The sequence below is a fragment of the Varanus komodoensis genome, unplaced genomic scaffold, assembly GCF_004798865.1.
Source record: "Varanus komodoensis strain SLA01 unplaced genomic scaffold, ASM479886v1 scaffold59_1, whole genome shotgun sequence".
Taxonomy (NCBI): domain Eukaryota; kingdom Metazoa; phylum Chordata; class Lepidosauria; order Squamata; family Varanidae; genus Varanus; species Varanus komodoensis.
In genome coordinates this window covers 2,305,909-2,330,947 of record NW_025336221.1, presented here as the reverse complement: position 1 = coordinate 2,330,947, position 25,039 = coordinate 2,305,909, and the positions used below count along the sequence as shown (strand labels likewise).

Here is a 25,039-nt window from a genome sequence, read left to right as displayed (position 1 = left end):
GTAAAGCAGATGCAAGAGGTTATGGAGGAGATCTCATTTACAGAGGAGCAGGAGAAAAAGGTGGAGGAATCCCTCACTTCAAATGCGATTAGAGAGATGTGTAAAATGTGGGAAACAGCACAAAAATTTATAGAAAAGCACCAGCCAAATAAGGCTGTAGAAGTGCGAGCGATGAATCTGCAATGCAGTGTCACATTTCTGTGAAATCCTCAAAAGGAGGCAAAAGCAAGTCTATTGGATAGGTTCCTTGTTGAAGTTGCACGAAAAGAAAAAGATTCCATTGAGCCAAGAGATAGCAGTGATTCTGTTAGCGATACTGAAAGTTGTCCTACACAATAACCCTCCTCTCTGTCTCCCTCACACCAGCCACGAAAGTTTTCAAAGATAAGTGCAGGTTAATTTGTTTTATTTTTCTTTATATTTGTATTTTCTTTATTATTTTGCATTATATTACAGTATTGTAATCATTTTTATATGAATATTTTAGGGTTGTTTCCATTATTTCTTATGAGGAAATTCACTTTGATATACAAGTGCTTTGGATTACAAGCATGTTTCCAGAACAAATTATGCTAGCAAACCAAGGTTTTACTGTGTATATATATATATATTTGCTTGGACTGGCTGTGAGTTTCAATACATTAGTTTTTATTAACAAATTATATCAAATCTGATACAAGAAGCATACTAACAGATGACCTGAGTGCTGCATGTGTTGCTCTCAAACTAACAAAGTATGAGCCAAGGTTTGACAAATTATCAGCATGCATACAACAGCAAAGATCACATTAATTGTGCAAAAGCACGCCAAACGCAAACTTTTACCTTTCAATAAAAAGCTGTTTGTATCATTGAAAGCTCTGTTACTGTGTTTTTCTTCTAAGACAAAAGATGCTAATGTAAGAGTTGTTTTTTCTAAACTAAAACCGCAGTATTCAGGTTTTCTTGCAGTGTTTGCACTTTGTGATAAATAAGTGGGTATTGGGTTGCAGTTTGGGCACTCGGTCTCTAAAAGGTTCACCACCACTGCTCTGGAGGATGATCTACAACTCAGAATTGACAGGGGAAGTCTGTTCCTGTTGGTTCTATTGGATCTCTCTGTGGTCTCTGATACTATCAACCATGGTGTATCCTTCTAGATCATCAGAGGAAGTTTGGAATTGGAGGCACTCTTTTGCCTCTAAAAAGCCGCCCCGAGGCTTCGGTGAATGGGGCGGCATAAAAATATTTTAATAAATAAATAAATAAAAAGGAGCAGGCTTGTGTTCTATCTCCATTGGTAACGGGCTGGTTGAGGAAAAACAAATTGAAGTTGCACCCAGACAAAATCGAGGTGCTTACTGTTAAGTATTAGAAAAAATCCAGTATTCGAGGTGTGTCACCCAGTTTAGATGGGGTCATCCCCCCCAAAAAATATGTTGGCAATCTGGGGGTGCTCCTTGACCCAGCCCTTCAGATGTCAGTTCAGATAGAAACTGTGGTCAAGAGTATCTGTTAGCTACTTTGGATGATTCACCAACTGTATCTCTTCCTGGAGGAGAATGGCCTTAAAATAGTAGTGCACATGTTGGTAACTTCTAGGCTCGATTTCTGCAATGTGCTCTACATAGGACTACCCTTGTGCCCGCTCTGGAAACTGCAATTAGTATAAAATATAGCAACCAGGATCGTCTCTGGGACATCACAGAGAGACATATCACCTATTTTAAAGTCTCTACACTACATTTCTGGATACAGTACAAGGTGTTGGTAATTACCTTTATTTAAAGCCCTTCCTGACTTGGGTCCAAAATACCATCAGGTGCACCTTTGTCCATATATCTCATGCTTGCCAGCTAAGGTCCTCCAGGGTTAATCTTCTGAAGCCTGCTTCTGTAAGATTAATGTCAACTACCCAGAGGACTTTTTCAGTGGTTGCTCCTAAAACGTGGAATGGTCTGCCAGGAGCGATGCATCTGATTTCCCAAATTCCTGCCTGTATAAAGGAGTTAAAAACGTCTCTCTTCCAACAGGCCTTGCCAGATTATTCTCATGACTAATACAACATATTAAATAAAACTGACAATAGTACTCACTGTTGGTTTAATTTTTTGCAAACAACCCAGAGCCTATGGGAATAGGGTAGTATATAAATATTAAGATAAATAAAAATAAATTCAGCAATTTTAGACTTACGTTTGATTCTGGAAAAGAAACAAACCCTGCTTTATCTGTAGATGTTTTATTTTCAATACATCTAGACTTACCGAAAAAAACCCAACAACGATTATTTTGCTTTAAGGTTGCTTGTCTGTTAGTAATGCAAGCTGCTAACAATTTCTAACCATTGAACTATTCCCAAGATTGAGAGATTTTGCTGGTCTTTAGTTCGGTAGCCCCAAGTGAAGCGAATAGATGCCGGGGCTCCCCCTACCGTTGGCAGGCTGGAAAGACGCTCAAACTCATGCAAATGAGACCTCAATGCGCCTTGCTGATTGGCTATGACGGGACACTGCCTGACTCCACAGCTGCCTTTATTCTCTACTAGGGAGTTCCAGTAACGCTGTTTGCCTCAAATCCCTAATAGCAGCAGCATCACCTTTTTCTCTGCAATTGGTTAAGCCTCATTTTTCATTTTCTGCTTTTGTACCTTTTGGCTTAACTAACTAGAGCACGATGACCATCAGACGCATAGATCAAGGGCAGCGTTACAGGCCAAGAATGGCATTCCTGAAAAAGGTAACTCTAATTATTATTAGAACCCGGCTGATTAACAGATAAATAGGAGTACCTGCCTCAGGGACCCTGAACACACCTATGAAACATCCTTCCTTTGACCTGAATGGTGTATCACAAAGATTCTGCATGCAAGAAAGAGGCATGTTATCAGGTGTGCTATTTTTTGTTACAGTTAAAAAACCCTTTCCCCAAACCCCGGTGATTGCATTACTTTAGCTTTTCAAAAACAGATAGTTCTTGTCTATTCCTTATTTTCAGCTCTTTTACTATAGTGTGATGAGCAACAAATTGTTTTTGGTGTCTGCAAAGCAATCCACCTGTTACATGGTCCTGTTTGCACATGGGAGCAATTAAATTGAGCAAGGATTGGTGGCTATAATAAATTTTGATACCATAATTTAATTCAACTGATTTTAATCCATGTTGTTTTACCTCATTCTGATTTTATATCTGTTCCTAAGTTATGATTTTGTTTTTTCCTTTTTCCTTTTTTTTTTTTTTGGCAGAGGTTGCTGTTAATATTATAGTTTTGAAGAATAAAAAGCATTGCCCCCCCAAACAGCCTTAATTCTGCTTCAAATAATAATCTGATTAATTTCCTGTCAATATCCTACTTTACCTCAGCAGTCATTTATTGCTGCTATCTAGACCCTCTATAGCATGATCAAACACTTCTATGCTGCAGTTATTATTCCAGGATACCTACCACCTCATGGGGCTGTATTAACCATTTCTCACCTATCAGAAGCCTCATTTCCATCATTCGTGCAAAGAAAAGGTGAGAAAAATATCTATTAATCAACCCATGATTGGAGGTAACTGATCCATATTAAATTATTTCAAATATTTGATTTTTTTAAATTTGCTGTGTACCCTTAGCAATATACTGATGTGGGCTTTTTCAAAGGATGAGATAGGATATGTTGTTGATCATGTGCTCTGAAGAGGCTATACACATTGTTATAGGTGTTAAGACTTGGGGAAAACATGTTGATAACTGGGTTTGGGATTAATAACCTCCCTCCTTTTCCCAAAGCATCTATAGAAAAGCATTTTAACAGAGCCCCAGTGTGAAAAGATTTTAAGCCAGCTTTTCTTTTATGAGGGTTCTGCCTTTCTTGTCTGTGGCTTATCCTGGTTAATAGAATTAGTTGAATTCCCAGTGACATGCACAGCTGTCCATTTCAGGTTTGTGTGCTATACAACGGCCTGAGTGCACACTCACACACCAACTCTTTTAGCTGAGCATCAACCTAGGAGGCAGTAGCAGAAATACAAGTGCAAAGCAGAGACATGAGAGGGAGTGTATCACAATATTTGCTATACATCATCAGTAGGGTACTTTTCATGCTCAGAAGGGGATTCCAAAGCATCCCCTTTGGAACCATTTGTTCCTAGAGTCTGTCAACGTTTCTTTAAAAGAGCGAGTGATACACAATAAGTTTTATTTGTACAAATTCCATGGAAGACAAGGAAGCTGAACCTGACAAGAACAAAAAATCAGCTTATGAGCTGAATTTTAGTTTATTTTAAATGCATAGATTGAGGAAAATAGTTTATTCTAATCTGTGGCAACAATATTATCTTCACACTGTTCACTTGTATGGAAGCACAACAGGAGAGAGCAGAATTGAGATGGTGGTGGTAGAGAACATGCATCCTTATTTTTGAGTCTTGTTTTATTTCAAATTGAGTTGCTTAGCTTTCTCTTAGCAACTGGCTTGAGTGACCATTACCTATATCTAAGGAGCATTTCCCATCAACCTATGTAGAAAGCTCAGGGTGGGGTTGGGGAAAGTAAAATTCTGCAGAATAAGATATTATTCCAGCAGTGTCAAGCCTCGTTTTCTCCAGATGACTTAGAGTTTTGCTACCCAAGGCACTCATAATAACTTGCTCAGAGTTGTTTACAGGTTCTTTAAATGATCTTGTTCCTCTAGCATCACTTCTGTTTTCTCAGAGCACTTTCCCTTTGCTTGTTTCTAGAATGGGGAAAATTGGGTATTCTTCCTGCAACCACTGTTGCTACTTGGGTATTTGTGCTATTCTACCATAGCACAGCTCCAGCTAGAAGTTTTATAGGAGAAAAGTTCTTTATATGGCGCTCTGATCTCAGTTTGGCAATGAAATCAAAAGTAACTTCAGCACTGGACAGCCTTGTGTGGAAAAGTTCTTTGATTATATCTTCTATCAACCTCAGTTGGTAACTTTGCTGGCTGGGATTGGTGGGACCTGTAGTCCAACATATCTAGAAAGCACCCTATTCAGGAAGGCTACTCTGCACTAAAGCAATTAAGGATGCAATCCCATTCATTTATTTATTTGATTTATATTCTCCCTTTTTTCTTTTTTGAAAGAACACAGAGCAGCTTACATCATTCTCCCCCTGCTGCTCTCAACCTTATCCTCACAACAACAACCCTGTGAGGTTGGCTGGGCTGAGAGTCTGTGACTGGCCCAAAGTCACCCAGTTGGCTGAGCAGAACTAGAACCCAGATCTCCTGGTTCCCAGTCCCATGCCCTACTAATCTCGGAATAAGACTGATTAAATGAAATTTATTTCTGCACAGATTTGTATACAGAGTGCAGTCGATGACCATTCTAGTGAGTCACACTGCTCACCTTAGAAAAAAGGTCAAGGAAGGAAGATCTGATAGGATTTCCAGATCCACATTTTCAATAACAGGGGAGAGAGAGTTACAAACTTGGACTTCAGAACACGTGTAATATGGGGTGAGGGGAGGTACCTTTTGTATTCTGTGGGGGATATTCCACTGCATGTCATCTGGCGACCCCAGGGCATGCTGAAATGATGCAATGCAGACCAGGTAAGGAAAGCCCAACTACACCTGGCACACAAAACCAAATGCAACCTATCCACTCGGTGCTTGTGTGTATGCATGCAAATTCAACCCTTCTGAATTTGCTGCTTGCCCTTTCCAGGACTATGAAAAGGACTATGAAAAGATATGGGTGTGCTCGCGTAGATCTTCCATGAGGATTTTCACCACTCCAACTGCAATCTGACTTCTCAGCATTTATGATAGCAGAGTCAGCTGCCATATTGAAGAGTTTAGGCTAGCCTTTAGAATGTAAACTGACTTTATTCCCATGGACACCCACTGGATTATGAAACTAAGCATGTTCACATGGACTCTTTCACTACTTCTGAGTCTGTGCAAGAAAACAAAGTAGGACTTGTAGAAAGAAACTGAGCATCTGGTGGGGAGGGGGGAAACAACACCAAATTGCATGACAGACCTCAGTAAACTGGTGCTCACAACACGACAGCCCACTGTAGCTTTATTTACCCGTGTTGGTGGCCACATGGCACCATTTTTTCAGGTCCCAGTGGGTGCCCACCTTGCTGCATCATGCAAAACCCGGTGGCAGGAGTTGTTTTAGGTTAGACAACCCTCAAATAATCCTCAAACCTTTTTATTTATTTTATTTTTTTGATTTATATCCTGCCTTTTTCCTACAAAGGGCTCAAGGCAGCTTACATTATCTCTCCCCCTCCATCTTATCCCCACAACAACAACCCTGTGAGGTAGGTTGGGCTGAGAGTCTGTGACTGGCCCAAAGTCACCCAGTTGGCTCCATGGCCGAGCGGGGACTCGAACCCAGATCCTCTGAGTCCCAGTCCCATGCTCCTAACCACTACACCACACTGGCTCTCAAGCAACTCAAACCTTCAAGCAACTCTTGCCACCTGGGTTCACACACACGAGCCAGAGCTGCTAGGTGGCTGCAGGCAGCTTATAAAATGGTGCCTGCACTCACCTGGTGCAACACAATAAATCGAGCTGTGCTGTCATGCTGTGCAAGTCAGATCCATGCGGATCCTTGTGGTGCCCTCAGTCTGCCATTTTGGCAGGCGTTTTCACCCAGTATTAACTAACTGCAAATGGTGGAGGCAATTCATTTCACTGGGATTGCAACTGGAGAGGGTTTAATCTTTTCCTTCCCATACACTTTGTGGTCCAGCTACTTCCCATAGAGCTGTCCTCCCATCCCATGCAGAGTATTAATTAGAAAGGAAAGAAACCAGACATGGTTGCTACCCCTTCAGTTAAAGGTCTTATCTGTTCTGGCCCTCAGAAACTTGTTTTCAAGGCACACTGGCACCATTTCCTATTGTTCTTCTCAAGCGCCTTATTCCTTTTCCAGGGTTCTCTCTCATGTAAACATGCCTGTCCTTGCCAGATATCAGCCAAATCATTTACTGGCATGGCCCCTCTTAACATTGGCCAACTGAGGGGTTGTACTCCAAACACAGATGGAGGCGACTCTGGCCTTCTGAGCGCAGGGCTCCTGACTCTACCAACGGAAAGGCATTGCACAGCTCTTTCCTGTCATTTCCTATATAATGGACATTCTATGGAAAGCAGAAAGATGGAACATATGATGATGAGGGGGGAAGGAAATGGGGGAGTTCCAAGGAAAGTCCTGTACCATTCCGTGAATTATAAGATTGTGTCTGGAAGTACTTTAAATACACTCTTTCCTTTAGTGATCTATTTTGTTGCTGCCTTTTCCACAATGCTGGAGGCAGCTTGAAATACAAATCATGGAGAGAAGAGATGAATCCCTGCTCATTGTTCAGCCATTCAGCTGTTCTAGTAACTAGTTGTCATGCTGCTGGGCAGCCTGGAGAGCCGGAAGCTTGGAAAGCAGGAGGGGCAAGTCCTTGGCCTGGGGAAATCCAATGCAGGGCAATGGAACAAGCCCTCGTCCTTATTTATTTGTCTCTCTGCCAGTGCAAGCCACATTCTGTGCAGCCAGTTGGGATAATCATGCTAAGTATCCAAAGTTGAAATGAATGCTTGGTAGAAACTGAATCTATTAACAGTTCATTTGTAGACATTTTGACTGTGGGGTTTGAGAGTTGGTTTAGAAGGCATTGCATTCATTTGCTTTGAAGAGGGATAGGGCCAATGGGAACATGCTTTCAGCAGTGGATTTTTAAAATATACCCCCAGCATTTGAGGGTCAATAAATAAACTCATGTTTCTGAAATTATTGTGTAATCTCAGCTGGTTCTCATGGCAAGTGTAATTGCTTAGCATTATTTATTTATTTATTTGTGATATTTATATGCTGTCCTTTCGCGAAAGCCTCAGGACGGCCTACATATATTGCACAAAATAAAAATAAAGCGTAAGGAGGCTGAAATGCCATTATCTGCCTAAAAATGCATCTGAATTTTTCTTCTTAACAAATGTAATTAGGAAAGGAGTGTTGAATAGAGAGGGTCGGAAGTGATGCTTGGAAAACTGGTGATAAAGCGCGTGCGCGCACACACGCACACACACACGGGCGTGTCTGGACAGGCTTCATATTAGTAATATAATCTATACCACAAGAAAAAATGTGTTAATCTGATAAGCATGCAATCAGTTACTATTCTGTTTGTTTATTCATTGCATATTATTATTACTATCTTGCATTCCTATCCTGGCTTTTTTCTTGTGAGGATCCCAAGGCATCTTATAGTTCTCCTCCACTCAATTTTTACATTCACAACAACAACGTTGTACAGTAGGTTAGGCAGGGAGGTTCATGGCTGAGGGAAGACTAGAATCCAGATTTCCCAGGTCCTCAACCACCACACTGGCTCTCTAATTTACCCATTGATTGTTGCATGGCAACAATAACCTCTAAGGTAGAGCTGAAAATGAGTGCCTAGCCAGATGTTGTTGTATTACAGCTTCCATACTCCTTTACCATTGGCTATGCTGGCTAGGACTTACGGAGCTGCAGTCCCACAACATCTGGAATTCCTCACTGATTCTTGGCAACCGCCAGGGTGTCTCATCTTCCCTTCCTTTTGTTTTAATGTTAGTAGCAGTTAGGATCGCTGTGAAATAGACTTCAGCTGGTAGGAGAACTGGTGAGTTCAGAGCAGCTGTGCGCTGGGGCTCAGGCCCACTTTGCCTTGTGTTCAGTCTTTTCGGCAGGTACTTGTCCTTTCCCTCAGCTCTGTGGCAGCCATTTTGTGGTGGTGCCCAGGACAATTTCTCACAGTGTCAGATATAGCTATGGCCTGTCCCCGCATTAGAGGAACCGATGCTCATCACATGCCACTAATGCGTAGCAGAGTAATGCCTAATGAGCAGAGAGAAGAGGAAATGTAATCTACATACCATAATGTGGGAGATCTTCCACATTTGGATGCATGGGAAACAAGGAAATGCAGCGGATGTGAACGCATGGCACTTGCAGGGATCAGGCCAAAGGTAGTACTCATCAGGAAGGTCGCACATTCATCCAGTTTGTGGAAGGGTTGTCCTGGGGCACAGCTGTGATGCTCGCTGGCCATGGCTCAAGTCCCTGGTCCTTCAGCAGCCATAGGAGAGGCCCTGTATCTGTATAGTAATGCATATGCAGAGCACACATAACACATCTCTCTCCATATAAGTGGGAATCGTGATTCACCCTTGATTTCTGCTAATCTGCGTGCACAAGTGTAGCTCCTTGCATGACCACAAACACAGATGGTACAGCTGTTCGTGAGCACGGGTTTGTGGTGTGCTGCAAGCATTCTTTCAAAACTGAGCCGGTATGACTTCACCTTCGGTGAGGTCATCTCCATATAAAACTTCAAGGAGCCTGAAATGGTGTTAGCTGGGGTTTTTCTCCACATGGGGGTTCTCTGTTTCATGTTAATAAGCTCCGGGGTATCTGTGGGAGCATCTTCAGGCAAATGCGAGCATAGAGTCGGCTCTTCAGTGTCGCTTTTGGTGATGGAGCACTGAACATTTACATGACTATTTTGCTGGGTGCAGTTGTACTACACAATGTGAGAAAGCCAGGATGTAGGAAAATATCATTACTACATTAGATGCCCCTTCTGGGCATCTGTTGACATGCCCACATGGCTAGCAATTTTTAATATTTCAGAACTCGTAATAACCAGCCCCTTTCCTTCTGCAAAGACTGAAGAGACCTGCCGAGCATTCATCAGCCAGCGGCGTGGCTGGTGGCTGAGTGAGTCAGTAAGCAGCGTCCAGTGGGCACATCGTAGCTAATCACCCTTGTTCCCTCTGATGTATGTTATTTCTTAAATAACAAGTGGGGACTCAGCAGGCAAAGGAAGGGGACAAGCCTCTGGCATTCAGTGCTCATTAGAAGAACAGTATGCCCTGCATCAGTGTTTGTCTGAGCAAAATATGTTTGCTCTCAATTGATGGAAGCAGAGCTGGATGGCACAGTGGGGGATATACTGAGAGTCCCTTGTCTGTGTCTTCAGAATGTGTGGGCTCAAAAAAATAGAGGGTTCCCTAATCTAAGGACTTTTGCCAAAGAGGTAGAAAGGCTTGGGAGAGCTGCTTCAGCCTGGATGCACGTTTCAGATGCTTGCTCAAGGTTCTTTGGAACTGTACTGATTTCTTTTGATGTAAAGTAGTAAACCAATACTATTTTGTGTAGAGATTTGGAGTGTAAAGTTTGATGGCTTAAGAGAGACAAAGAAAGTACCTGTATCCAGTTATTCTTTCCCCCTGGAAAGGGCTTGTTCTCATATTCTTTCAAGGACTATTCTACACATTATGATTGCTCTCTGGGTTTCACCCAAGTTTCCTGCAGCAAACATAAAAAGTTGGCATACATATAACTGTGTCTGGAAACCTGGCCCATACAGGTGCATCTGTTTGCTTTTTGCTACAACTGTAAAATGTGGGGATACCCTTCTTTTCACATTAATGACTTAGTGTTAAGAAGTCGCCACTGTCAGATCATTGCCAGGAGTGTCTGGGTCACGTTCAGCTGAATGAACAATAAGCAGAATGCCACAAACACACAGTGGCGTCGGGGAGACCACACAATGTTGTTACTTTCGTTCCTTTTGCCTTTGGGAAATGAGGGCAGCCCTCCAGGCTGTCAGGGTTACACAATCCATTGTATTCTACAATAGCTACCATGGCTACAGCCTTCTTGATGACATGGAAGAAACACAGGTAGCACAGTATTTCATTGATTTGACTCTTTAAACCAGGACAAAATTGCTCCACCTAGATCAAAAGAGGTGTGAAAAGAGAAGAAGCAACACTCTATTGCACTAATCATGGAGAGGAGGTCAGTTCTTTAAATCGGGAGGCAATCCAGCCCTTTGTGGTATTCAGCTTCAGATAATCTTCTTTACCCTTTTCCTGCACAGGTCAAATGATCTTGCAGTTGCTCCTTAATATATTCAGCTTTTTTCTTTAAAGCCAGTGTGGCATGCCAAGGATAAGGAACTATCCTATTCTAACAGCAGGGTTAAAGCAGCTTACCCCAAAGGTCAATCTATAGGTAAGGAGTGATGAACCCTTTCCACCTACCCCATGGTCCCCATAAAAACCACCCCCTCCAACATTTTAGAATGGGGAAAGAGGGAATGTGCCCACTCAACTACAAAGTGGTCTATGGATCGCAGAAGTCTGGAAGCAACGTTGCTGCCATAACAGTTGGGTACAGTAAAATCATCCACATCTGAAAGCACTGTGTGTCTTTTTGTTTGGAGATTTGGAGTTTGTTTGTTTGTTTGTTTGTTTTTGGTGTTAATGTCTACACAGGGAAAGCAAATTCTGGGCCTTTGACCCAACTGAGTCTGGTAGTCATCACCTGTGAAAGGTGAGCAATGCAATGCCAAGTCACCCTGGGTTAATTTCTGCACAGGGCTTATGGGAGCATGATGGCTGCCATGTTGACTATGCAGTCAGCAGTGGTATGCTCATGGCTTGCCGTGATGTGCTGACCTGGCTTCCTGTGTTGTTTGAGGCGGCAGACCATCCTCAGGTAAACCAGAGTTAGTTTTAGGGTTACTTGCGGTTCTCTGCCTCTCAGACAGCATGAAGTTCAATGGTCATGGCAAACCCTGGCAAGAAAGGTGCACCCACAAGCGCCTTGCGAACGGGGTGTCCACAGACACCTGGCACTTGGTATGACCACCTCTGTGGCTAAATTAAGCCACAATGGGCTGTCATATCATGTGAACAGGGTCAGTGGGTTCTACAGTGTCCTCTAAATTATATACATGCTAAATATATATGTAAGCAGTTCTTGTTCTTTTTTCAAACATTTACTTTCCACTGCTTCAGGTAATTGCCACTAGCCTGCCAGATAATTCCTCTGATTTACCAAGGAGTGTCCCTGTATATCTGTGAAATGTTAGAGGACATGCAGTAGCCAGCTTTGCTTCCCCACTTTTTATGTTTACTGTTGTGCCCTTTTTTGTTTTGGGGTTCTTCCAGCAAAGCTTTTTATCTATATGTAAGCAGTTCTTGTTCTTTTTTCAAACATTTACTTTCCACTGCTTCAGGTAATTGCCACTAGCCTGCCAGATAATTCCTCTGATTTACCAAGGAGTGTCCCTGTATATCTGTGAAATGTTAGAGGACATGCAGTAGCCAGCTTTGCTTCCCCACTTTTTATGTTTACTGTTGTGCCCTTTTTTGTTTTGGGGTTCTTCCAGCAAAGCTTTTTATCTATTTATCCCACTATTTTTTTTAACAAAGAACTCAAAGCGACTTACACCATTCTTCTCCTGCTCTCAGTCTTATCCCAACAACAACCCTGTGAGGGAGGTTGGGCTGAGAGTGTGTGACCGGCCCAAAGTCACCCAGTTGCCTCCATGGCTGAGCAGAGACTAGAACCCAGATTACCTTAAGTCCCTGTCCCGTGCTCTTCACCGCTACACCACACTGGCTCCCACACTGGTTTTTATGGGGCTCTGTACATTTTTCAAACATAGCCAGTTTTATCACCTTTTATTGTAACTGCCCCCCCACACCATTTCATCCATCTCTTTTCTTACTCCCCCTTAAAAAAATAAGTAGGGAAAGGCAGAATAACTACCTAGTGCCTTTAGATTGGTCGCTCTAGGACAGTGGTGGGCAATACATGGTTGATGTACTACTTTCCTCCGCCCGGCAATTTTTTCAGTCTCAGCTGTGCTTCCATGTCAATGAACAAACTGCACCGGTAGTAAAAATGTGACAAATATTACAATGGCTTTGCAGGGAAACACAAGCGTGCACGGAGCATGCATTTTATTTGCAAACAGAATCATGCTCCCAGAGGTTTTGTGGAAGTGCATCCTGCTTGGAAACACAATCTCTGCATGCCTTGTTCCCCAGCAAATTCCCTATAGTCTTGGCCACCACTGCAAATCCCATGGGACTGAGGCAAATGCACATGCTTTCTGTACACACAGCTGATTGGGATTTGGAGGAGATGAAACAGAAAGGTGGGATTTTTGGTACTTGTATTTCTTATGACTTGCTACTGCTCCTATCACGGCCCTGTTTCACATCACATCAGCTATTTCTGGGTTGTTTAATCCATTTGCCCAGGGACAAGCAAATCTTGAGCTGCATATTCATAATTTTCACTTTCAATTAACATCTTTTTCCTGAGTTATTTTGTGATGGCCAAACCCAGAAACTGTTGTCGTTTACCCTCTAAACAACTCAAGAGTTTCTGTGTTCACCCAACACAAAACAACTTACTGAATTATTAACTGAGAAATGGAAACAATGTGTGAGTGGTACACAGTGGGCTCACCACTTTATTTGTCCTCAATAATTCTTGGGTTAAACAATCCAGGAATTGCCACAACAATGTGTGAACCAGGTCAGCATCTGCTAAACTTGCACACAAAAATAGCTTAGTATAAAGTATTCAGAAATTTTTAGTGGAATCTCTTCCAAAAGAACTGAAGCCTCTAAGGGCTGTGTTATCCAGTGATGGGTCAGTCTGAGGAAGCCAGAATTACTTTCCTTTTCAAACCTTAATAAACTGCATTCTAGGGTATCATATGAGATGTTACTTTTGCTTGGGAAAGCCATATTTCTAGATTTATAAATGGCTCTATTCCAAAAGCTGGTGGACAAACCCAAAGCAGAATAATATTTCAATTTGATTTATTAAATCCCAATTTTATGCTAAGCTTCAAAAGTTAGTCTAAACAGGTTCATCTTGCAGTGCTTTGGAAAAGCTCGAGTTTTGGCAGGTCTGCAGTGCAAGAGAATCGCATACTTTGGGGTCAACCCTCAAGGACCCCTTTCTTCATGCCTTTGCCAAATCAATCTGATGCAGTGATGGCTCTGTGAAAAAGAGTCTGCAATGGATCACAAAGAACATGATCAGATAAGCAGAGGTGATATCTAAAGTATGTAAGGTCTAAGATATTAATAGGTTGTAGCCTGCACCTAGAATTTTCTTCAGAAAGGGTTTTCTGTGTGGATGTCTGACTTGTGAGTAGCGTAAGCAGAAGTCATTGCTGGAGTGTTCAGACTATACGTGCAAGTAAAAAAGTTGTGGCAACTGTAATACTACTTGGCACAAGGCTATTGCTTCCACTGTAACAGTCCAACATGGCTTCTTTGGAAGTAATCTTGTGATATTCAGCTGAGTCTATATGTATATGCCTATGTGGAGAGAGAGAGAGAGATCAGCAGAGATTACTGAAACTCTGAGTTCTCTCCTCTTGCTCTTGTCTTGACCTTCTTCTGCAGACACAAACCATTTCCCCCTTTTCCTGTTGTCTCTGATTCTTAACATGTATCTGCTATAATTTGCAGCTGGAAGTTCTTTTGGTGGAGATGCAGGATCCAAATTCTGGCATCAAAATGCACGCTCAGAAAGTCATGGTCACTGACATCCCTCATGCTATGACTGGTAAGTCTGATGGAAGCAGGCAACGGAGGACGTCACCAGAGAGTTAAGGTGCAAACTCAAGCATGCTTAGACTGCAAAAGCTCTCTCGTTCCTAGTGTTCCTCAGCCAGCCTGGTTGCATGCCTAGTACTGCGAACTTAATTTCCTTCATGTGGTATTCATAAGCACTTTATCTCCTTGCATTAATGTTGCCAGGGCTGTTGCAATAGCTTATTCCTCCTGCTAAGGGAGATGCCCCAAAAGCTGTTGAGACCATCATCCTGACACCATGAAGAAAGGAAATCTATAGTAAGAGTTTTTTAAAAATCCCATAGATAATTTTATTTATGATTTATTTAATTAAATCATGCACATCACATGGGTTAGTGCAAATAGTTGCATCTGAATGCCATACATTCTATTGTTTATTTGAATCTTTACATAATAGAACTAAAGAATTATCCACTTTAAAAATATTTTTCTGAAGTTAAGCAGTTTCATAATACGATTTTTTTTTTAAAAGCGTATGATCATCAAGACCCTAAAGAACAGCAGAAGCTGCAAACCTGTCCAATCCTAGACATGTCTATGAGGAGTAAGTCTTACCAAGCTCAGTGTGGCTTACTTCCAGGGAAATAGGTACAAGACTGTGGTCTAAGCCTACTTCTAATGCTTGTAAATTCCAGCTTTCTGTCTTTGAACTACCGAATAAGTTGCAGGCAGGCAGTGGTGCTTTGATATCTTGAACCCGTCAGTAGAGTCTGCTGCAACAAATATGCTCTCCTTTGCTGCCAGCCAGCTATGTTCACTCAAGACAATGTGGGAAAAATACTGTAAACATCTTTCTTATACAAAATACACACAAAGAGCACACTGTAAGCGCTTCGCTACCTTTTCCTCTTCTTGTATGCAGAGCTGTCCTTCAAGCCAGTTGAAATAGGCAAGCCCAAGAGCTTGCGAAAATCGTTACAATGGTTCTGTGTGGCTTACGATGCCATTATGAGGAGAGGTTTCACTGCCTTGATCTTTCTAATCCAGGAACTCAGCGCTTACCAATTGTTTGGAAAAGCTCTGTACCTGGAAACAACAATCTTTGACTGTAGCTGTGACTTGCACTTCAAATTGCTTCTCGAGATGGATGAAAATGTAATATACAGAATAAGCATATCTATACTCCCTTCTGAGCTAATTATTAGGAAAATGACAAGTCAGTCAGCTGGTATGTTTGAAAGCAAATGTTGGCATGACTTAGATTCATTTTGAAGACTGAGTACACAGAAATACAAATCAATCGATTTCAGAAGAGGGTGATCCCCGGCATGCTGATATGATAGTTGCTGGGAGATATTCGTTTTCTTTGAGCATCATTCCTCTGGGTGTATACACGTACAGAGAATGTTCAAAATTTGGTAAATGCTGGCATTTGTTTGTGAATGTCGCTACTCACAAATAAATGACTATAAGGGCACGGTTTTACACATCTAAACTTGCATGGGATTGTACTCTAAGGACAGAATCCTAGTCATGTTTAGAGAGAAAAAGCCCCACTGTTCTCAGCATTCCCCATGCTAATTGTCTGTCTAAACACGTATAGAGCTACACCCAGAGGGCACAATCTGATGTCCTCCATCCTTGGTGCATGGAAGCTTTTGAACATGGAGTCTTGCTTGTGTCTAATGTAAGACAGGAGGAGGAGGAGGAGGAGGAGGAGGAGGAGGAGCAGCAGCAGCAGCAGCAGCAGCAGCAGCAGCAGCAGCAGCAGCAGCAGCAGCAGCCTTGATTGCCATGTGCTTTGTGCCAGTGTTTCATCTAGGCAGCTCTATCCAGCTTACTAGATGAGGTGCTAGAGAGCAGAAGGGAAGAAGCATCGTTTGGACATGGCATAACCTGTTAGCCCCAGTTTCCTCCCCTCCGGGCCCCCCAGCACATGCCTTTAGCCCTCCTCTCAGCCCATTGCTGACCTTGGACAGGAAGCTGGTGCAGTTCTGCAAAGGGGCTGGGGAAGGGGCTTTGCCTTCAGAGACCCAGCTATGAGGCTGTAGGGCTTTGGAGTCAGGACTCTGAATAATCCTGTGTCCCTCCTGGGCTGTTCTTTTAGAGCCATTTTCCCCTTGTAGCCATCCTAAGTGTCTTAAATATGCTCATCAATGTTAAGAGTTACCTAAATATGATTGTTGAGAACTACTGAGCATTTTAAAATTAGGGAAATTGGGAGTGATCACACAAAATGTATTCATTTACTTGCTTCATATTTTGCATGTTGCCCTGGGGCAGCTCGCATATTAAAATAACAGCAACATTCATCTGGGTCAGTCATTTCTCACATGAGGATGTCAACACTAATTGAACTTGGAGCATCTGTAACATACGAAATCAGTCAAGTGCAGTCATCGTAGTCCTGCCAGCAATGGATTCTGCTGCTTTGATTATGATGACCGAAAAAGGGGTTTCTCTGTATTTAAAGAGGAGGGAAGCTCGAATCTCATAGGGCATCTTTTTTGCTTTAAAAACAGGAACACCTTCACTCATGTTAGGTCGAAGGTAGCTGAGATTTCCTCAGGATTCTCTGCAAGACGCATCATCTCCTCTTAAGGGAGAAGACCAGGCACAAGTTGAGCAACTTAAGTCAGGTCTGAATGACAGGCTAATCTTTTAATTTTATCTATTTCAGGAAGCGGTGGGTAGGGCTAAGAGCTCCTGAGTGCTGAGCCAAGTCTCAAGCAATCAGTGTAATGTCAGGAAAGGTCAACATTTTAATCTGCATCTTGACAGCCTTTGGAGATGAAGATTACAACCTGCTTTGTGAATTGGTGCACTCCTAACGCCTTGCCCTGTTTAAAACATATGCTAAAATGCTGACTGCAGAGTAAGCTGGCAAGGCTGGGAGCAGCTTAATGTCTGATTCATGAATCCTCTAGCACTAATGGTCAATTTAGTAAATGCAGGATAAAAGCTATCCTCTCCTTTTTGTTGCTTTAAAAAACCCCTAAGAAACAAAGGATTTTGTATTTACCATATAATTTCCCTCCACATCCGCAATTTTGCCACTCCACACCGTGGGCATCTGCTCATAGGGGCAGAAGGGATCGAATTCCTTGCCCCACTCCCGATGCCATGCACAACACGTCTGAAAGTGGTAAAAGCAGCTGCTGAGTTGTGCCCATCCCATCCACCCCTGCTTTCAGTTTCCAGCCAGGGTGGGCAGTGTGGGTGTGCTGGGGGGCACCTTGAACGCAGGAGCATCTCACAAGGCACGGGAGTGGCAGCAGCACAACCAGGTTCCTCAGGGTCAAGTTAGCTCTCTCTGGAGAGGGGCAACAGGGCCTTGTGCAGCACTTGTCCAGCTGCCTTTCTGTGCCCTGCAACATGATAGACGGGAGACTCTGCAAAGGAAGGGCAGTAAGCGAAACCTGGGGTACGGGAGAGCTGGGATTCTGCAGATGGTGGCTGCAGTGCAATGGACCTGGAAAAGGCAGCCCGGAGTGCTTTCTGGCAGGCCCAGGCAGGCAGTGCCATGACCTGTTAGCGCCTGCCTCATATGGCAGATGGACAGTATTATGCTAAAAGACTGACAGCTGGGTGAAGTTCTAGAATCAGCAAGGACAGGAGAGCTAAAGTCCATGCGGTCGTAAGACTCGGGCATGACTTCGCGACTAACATAACACATCTTTTCTTACTGGCTCAAGCTCCTCTTTTTTCCAGCTGGCTTGGTTCCTCTAATAATGGCCGACAGCTTTCAGAGCTCATGGAGCCAGGCAATACAAGCCAAATTGCTATTATACAGTTATTCATGGCCAGCTATCTCCTTGATGGGCTATGAACGGGCAGAACTTAAACAGTGGGCCATTGATCTAGAACTACAAGCAGATTATCCAGTTTTATCCAGAAATAACTTCCTGAACCATTCCACACATCTTCTCCAACCAGCTAGATATCTCAGCAGCATAACTATCCCCAGATTTAGAAGAGCTTTATCTCTAGCCAGATTCAATGTCCTCCCAACAGCTATTACTGAAGGGAGATATTAAAAAAACACCCCTTGAACAGAGACTGCGCCCATGTGGGGGAGAAATAATTGAATCACTGAAGCATGTTATTCTTTACTGCCCTCTCTATACAGCTGCTTGCCCGGAATTGTTATCCCCACTCCTTTCTAAATATCCCGGTTACTCCAATTCTTTTTACCTTAAGTTACTTTTAACTGATCAATCCGATTTTATCTCCTTGACTACTGTACAAATATTGTTCGGTGGTTTGTACAGTGCACAGTAGAATTGACCCTAAATGTTGTTAGATTCTACCAGAATGCTTTTACTTTCTTATTTTAATTACTGTAATTTTATCAGTATTGTATATTATTTTTAACTAAGTGTCATTTTGTGTTTTATTTATTGGTTGACTGAATAAAGGATTGATTGATTGATTGATTGATTGACAGTATTATGCGGGGCTCTCTCATCCGCTGACTGTGATTACATAAATCACCAGCTTCCCATCCTGTTCCACCTGGCATGGACTCTGAGTGACTAATGGAAAGGGAGAGATGTCCCATTAGGGAACAGCCATTCCAAATTTCATCTGTATCCACTGGAAGGGGCAAGGAGGGGCAATTGACCCCCTGTGGATAAGCCATAATCTCCAGATTCCTGACTTTCATTAAAAAAGCCCCAAGTATCTAGTCCTTATAAAACCCAAGACAGGAAATAAAATGTGCAGTTAGTATTCTATGTGTTTGTTTGGTGAGAAATGAAACTGCTCTTGCCTTTTAGTGTTCGAAGTGAGGAAAGAAGTCTCAGCAGTGGCTGTCCCTTGCATCTGGGTGTGTGAAAGCTTTTTGGAGTCTTCCATGTTAGGGAGTTGCTGCAGCCTCATAAAGCATTTTAGGAACCCAGGCATTTGCATAGCTGGATTTGGGCAGCAGGAAAAGTGAGAAACAAAAGATGTAAGTGAACTAATGTTCATCCAGGTCTTGTGGATACACTTTCTGAGTTATAAACATTTAAAAAGTCACCTTGACCAGGTGCACATTTAGGGTTCCTCACGAGGGTTCATCGTCTTGCAAGAGGTGTTTACACAGCACCGAGCCCAACTTTGTTGGTGTTCAGGGAGATGCAGATGGGGCTGGGAGCCCAACTGGAGCAGCAGCGCAATCAAGGAAGGGCTAGGAGGGATCACTCTGAGGTCTGTGACTGTGGCTCTGTGGAAGCCCGGCAGCTTTCGCTCCTGCAGGGGCCCAAGTGGCACCTGTCCTGACGTCTGTCTGAGTGCCAGCCTTGCCTCTGAGGCTGCGTCCACACAGTTTGAGAATAAGGAGCGCTTTCCTCTCTGAAGCCGACTGACTCTGTCACGCCTTGCCTGCTGAGTAGGCCAGCCTGCCCCGGCCCACCCGCCCCTTTGCCCAGTACACCCTTGCTCTTGACCCCTTTTGAGGGTGAAGGGGATATGGAGAGAGGGAGGGTCTCAGCTGTGGGTGGAATACTTTGGCTGGATGCCTGGTGTGTCCACTGAGAAACAGCAGAGGGGCGGACCTGGTCACCCATTTCGCAAAGGCCAGGCCAGGCCGCCTGCTGTGATAGATCTGGTGGCCAGGCCTTACTGGGTGCTCAGCCATGAGATCTACCACACATGGTGGACCGGTTCTCTGATGCTATGAGGGCTTTTTAAAACATGTAACCAGACACGAAGCGTCGAGCTGAAAGAGAACTATGCTCTTCCAAATAACATTGCTGCCGTTCAGAATTCAAGCAGTTGTATTGCTAGTTGAGGCTCTAAAAAGAGGCTGATGACGATGTGGAAAGTAGAATGAGTACTTCAGGCTTCTCCAGAACCTTGAGCCATTTCCCCTTCCACCCGTAAGGACCCTCAGCGTTGGCTCCCCTGCCGCTCCCCAAGCGGCTTTCTGCAAGCTTCAGCTCCAGTCATCTGCGGTCCAGGGTGCTGGGGCTGCAGCTCAAAATATCTGGAGGGCATCAAGCAGGGGAAGGCTACTCTGCAATGTTTCTGCAGGGAAGGAAATAATTCCAGGATGAGTCATGTGCAGTTGTCAGAGTGATAGGAGCGATTAGGCCTTAAAATGTATAACATGATATCCTTAAGACAAGTGTGCTACGCTTGCATATTTGCTTTTTTCTTTCTCTTTTGTGTATAAGTTTTCTTTCTTCCTACACTCTAAATACAGTTTTACTGGCGTACATGATGCTTCTTGAATATAACACTCTCCTACGTTAGTGCTGTTCAGTTTCCACATCTTCTCGTACTCTATGCAAGCTTCTAGGTGCGCGACTCAACAGGGGTGCCTTTAGCCCTCTCGACTTGGAGGATATTGGGATCCCGTTGAGGATGGAAGATGTGCCCAGGCAAAGAAAGCCCCTGCGCCCCTTCCACCTTGCAGAACACTCGCTGCTTTGCCCCCACCTTACCATGCAGCTTTGTCCTGCTCCCACTGCCTCTAGGAAAAATTCCTGCATGTGCTGGTGTTACTCACCAAATGCATCTCTGTTGAAGACTGTAACACCTATTATTTCCATGTGTACAGTTTTTTAATGCTCCAAGCAACAGGCCCTAGCCTTCACAATCTGAATTCTTACTTTGTGTCACATTTTAATTTCCAAGGTAGTCTAAGTGAATTGCACGTTTCCTGGCCAGCTCACTGTTTCTCTTTCATGCAGGAAATAATAAGCTCCCAATGAGTCACCTTCTTAATTCAGTTTCCATTTCCCTTTAGATTGGTTTGTGAGTTAGTCTTTCAGTTGCAAATCTAAATGCTTGAAAAAACTCTGTAGTAAAACATGTGTATTGCAAATGGGCAGGAATATGTGATTTTTAAAGCAGGTGGATTTAGATCAATAGTTGCTACTGAAGTGTTTAAAAAAACCCATAGATAATGGGTTAGCAGCCCAAGGTCAATATTAGACCAAGCATGAATATATTGACATGGCATAGTTGCCAAACTATTAGAAAACAGGACCAAATTATGAGGATTCCCTCTTAAGCCATATTTGCACTCCAGTATATCTCCAAAATACCTCAGAGGTGATTTATATTACTTCTGTGACTGTTGTGCAATAAAGTTTGTCCCAAAGTGCGGCATGTTACAGAATGAGTTGTTTTATAGAGCATAGTTTTATCTGACCACAGGTCATCAACTTAAAATTACCACCTACTTGGTCAGCTTTTGGGATGCCACAGCAATCAGTTCTCCATTATCATCTTGACTCTTACCTGCCTGGATATTTGCTGATAAGCTTTCTAATCTGCCATTATTTTATCAGTTATCCTGTCATGGTCTGAAAAGCCAGTAAACCTCAAAAGCAGTAAACTTCAAACCTCACAAGTTTTCTTTTTTAATTGCATGCCCACTATAGCCTTATTTGTGCTACTTAATTTAAGCATTACAGTTATACCCCAGCTTTCCTCCAATGAATGCAAAATAACATAAATGCCTCCCATCACTAATTTTATCTTCACCACAGTCTCTTGAGGTAGGTGAGGCTGTAAGGCATCCTGAGCCCACAATCGATGTCTCATGTAGAACCTGCGCCCTCCCCCCAGTCTATTATTTTAGTTTTGGCACTTCACACACTTCTTATCTGCTGATTCTACCTCTGAGCCACCAAGTTCTGACTACCTATGATCAGGCATATTGTGTATAACTTCATTTTGACCCAGGATGGGAAGCCAATATTTTTTTAAATAAAAAGTTAAGCCATCTGGTTTGAAGAGGGGGCAAAAGGATGAGAAAACAATCCCTTTTCTTCTGTGGGTGCATTGCCAGGCTGCATGGGATGGGGGCTTGGGGAGCTGCACAGGAAAGTGAGCTCCTTCACAACAGCATGACATCACCTTCCTCCCCATTTCTCTCCCCTTGATTAGTAGGTTGCTGAGAAGTATTCTCTGGGCCCTCCAATCAAATTGACCAAAGCACGTTTGGTTCTCATGCTGCAGCTAGTCTGCTGCTGGACGGGCTTCCAAATCCCTGGGCTTTGCAGCTGTGATGCTAAGCCCTGTAAGGCCTTCCTTGGAAGGTGGGGGTGAGGCATATAAAGCCAGCCAATTCCCCCCCACCACACACTGGTGGAGAGGATGTGAAGGCCAGGCCAAAGACATAAACAGTGACTTTCCTCCTCTGTGCAAAGAATGTGTTAACTGACATAATGGACTATAACAAAAAGTTAAAACTAATATAGAGCTTGTCTTCACAAAAATTTGGTTTTAAATCTTGTATGATGGTAACACCAAAAGCAAAGGTTTAGCAATAATACAGGCACATTACAATGCAGCTACAGTCAAGCAAAGAGGCAGAATGACACTGAGAACTCTATGCATAATTCTCTTGTTGAAGGCAGTGAGACTGGCTCCTTAACTTTGGAAAATATTTATTTTATAATGGACTTCCTTTTGCAAGTGATAAAATTGCTTGATGAACACGCACAGAAGTGTTCAAAATGGTAGGTTCACAACACTCATTTTCAAAGAGATAAACATAACATGTTCATGCCATACTCCAGAACTGTTGCACTTTTTGTGTTTTCCTGGAATCAGTGTAAACATTTATCAAAATTAAAGTTAGCTGTCCTTTCCTTTTCAAATGCAAGAAAACCCAAGTTTGCTAAATGCTTGTGAGTCATGGGCAGTGCATTCCAGTGAGGCTGCCAGTAACCCTTTGGACTTAGAGGATTATGGATATCCTATGAACTGGGAGGCAAAGGTATCTCTGTGCTGCTTCTGCTCTGTGAAACATTTAGATGGCCAGATTTGGACCCTAGAGTGTTTTGCCCTAGAGTGTGAGGAAAGGGGGGCTGAGGCACTGCCAGGATACTTTGTATGCTGACAGCACTTGTCCCCTCCCTTGCCCACATGATGCCCGTCCCCAAAACACTACACCCAGGGTTGCTGCTGTGACCTCAGCACCATTTTTTCTGTGCTGGCTGTAAGCCCGAAGAGTGAGTTCTCCAAGTTTGAAACCACTCTCCTTGGAACAGATTTCAAAGGTCAGAGCTAGGACCCCAAATAATCTTACGGATATCTAGAATTTGCCTGATGGTCTTAGGATTGTACCCTGAAAGTCTCTACAACTAAATCTGAGTTAGAACTGAAAATGTTGACTCACAGATGGCTGTACTGTAAGCAAAAGTATTTACAGGCAGACACTGATATGTATCTGCAAAGCTACTCTGCTGGGACATTTCTTAAAATGCATTTGGGTTGCTTTGTTTTTCTTTTGGCTACAGGAAATTCTTCTTTTGCTCAACTGTGTTGCAACTATGTTCCTACACAGCTAAGCAGATTTACTCCGTCAAATTCAAGTCATAACTATTTAATACATTTTAATTTGTAATTAAAAATGAGAAACTTACAAATTATTTTATTTAGGCCATAACAAATTAAAGAAATTACAAATTAAGTGATTAATCATTTCCAGAAGATCCTTGGTGTATTTCAGTAAGAATAATATGAATGACTTCAAAATAGATTTGCTCCATTTGTTTACTTTCTGGTTCACTTTTCTAACCAATATTTTTTGTCACAACATAATTTATATTTTAGGGTTACCGTTGTCGTCTTAAATCTTTCGGGTTGAGTTTCTTCATTGTTGAGCTTGTGCAATTTTTTAGCTTCTTGATGCCCTTCATAGAAAGGGCTGTGTTCATCCTTTGTCATCAAGTGCTGAAGGAAAAAAAAAAGAAAAAATAGCAACCATGTGAGTACAGTGAGGACTTTGGTAGTGTAAAGCAGTTTGAAAAAAATATTTTTTCAAACTGCTTTCAGTTATCTTTTTTTTACACCCTTTGACAATAAGCTGCACTCATTCTAATGAATGCAGAATCAACAAACCCTAACTCCCTATGGCAGGCAAACAAGCATGGGGTTTTTTTGTTGCTGGCTGGAAAGGGCACAGCTAAACGAGAAACAAAACAGTAAAGTGCAAGGGGTGCAATTTAACTCTAGTCCATACTATGAAGGTCTAATATTAGCTCTTCAAGTGTCATGTTACTATACAGGCTGGGATTTTTTCCCCTTCAAAATCACTTGAGGAATTATAGGGTGATTGTGATCATGAAAAGGCAACTTTCAGTCAGGGAAACCTCGAGTGAGCAGATTTTGAGGGCTCTTCCAGATGAGCCTTAAGCATGCAATTTTTCAGAGGGTCCAGGAAACACACTGTCACTCTTGAAATGGACACTGTCATTTCTGGCCTTTTGCAAATTAAGGAAATAATCCTACTGATCCTTTATGTTGTTTTTGGCAGGGAGGCATAGGATGGTTTGGATTCCCAGTTCCAATGCCTCTGCTGCTCTTCCTGTTCTGCACTGGGATGCCTATAAGCCTCTAAACTGAGGGCTTAGAGGCATCCCCATAAAAAGTCAGTGTTCCGAAAATTCCTAAGGGGTGAGTGAAGCGCAGCTCTGCGGAGGGTGAAGCAACCATTTGCCCACGCTGGCTACAGGGCTGGGCAACTCCTACATCTAGATGCCCTTGTGGGAGAGGAGCTAGTCATGGTGGTTGGAAAACTAGGAGAAACACTGTGCGTCATATTTTGAGAAAAGAGTTCAGATAAATATATGGAATGATGCACAAAGAAGACTTGGCTTGGGCACTTCCATAGGACTGATGGATTCTTAGGAATATGGATGCAAATTATAATATCCACTCTATTTATTTATTTATTTAGAAAATGTCTA

At 42.8% G+C, this 25,039-nt stretch overlaps 2 protein-coding genes across 2 annotated transcripts in view; one reads left to right on the top strand and one right to left on the bottom strand.

The window, feature by feature from the left end:
- GNA13 (G protein subunit alpha 13) overlaps positions 1–3,040 on the bottom strand; it is a 48,827-nt gene extending 45,787 nt beyond the window's left edge. Inside the window, exon 1 of the mRNA XM_044449490.1 lies at positions 3,036–3,040. The gene's annotated coding sequence lies outside the window, so the exon portion shown is untranslated. The remainder of the gene's footprint in view (positions 1–3,035) is intronic.
- Positions 2,600–25,039, top strand: part of RGS9 (regulator of G protein signaling 9) — a 57,845-nt gene continuing 35,405 nt past the window's right edge. Inside the window, 2 exon segments of the mRNA XM_044449491.1 lie at positions 2,600–2,718; positions 14,283–14,379. Coding sequence (XP_044305426.1) covers positions 2,656–2,718; positions 14,283–14,379 — 160 coding nt within the window. The 5' untranslated portion in view covers positions 2,600–2,655.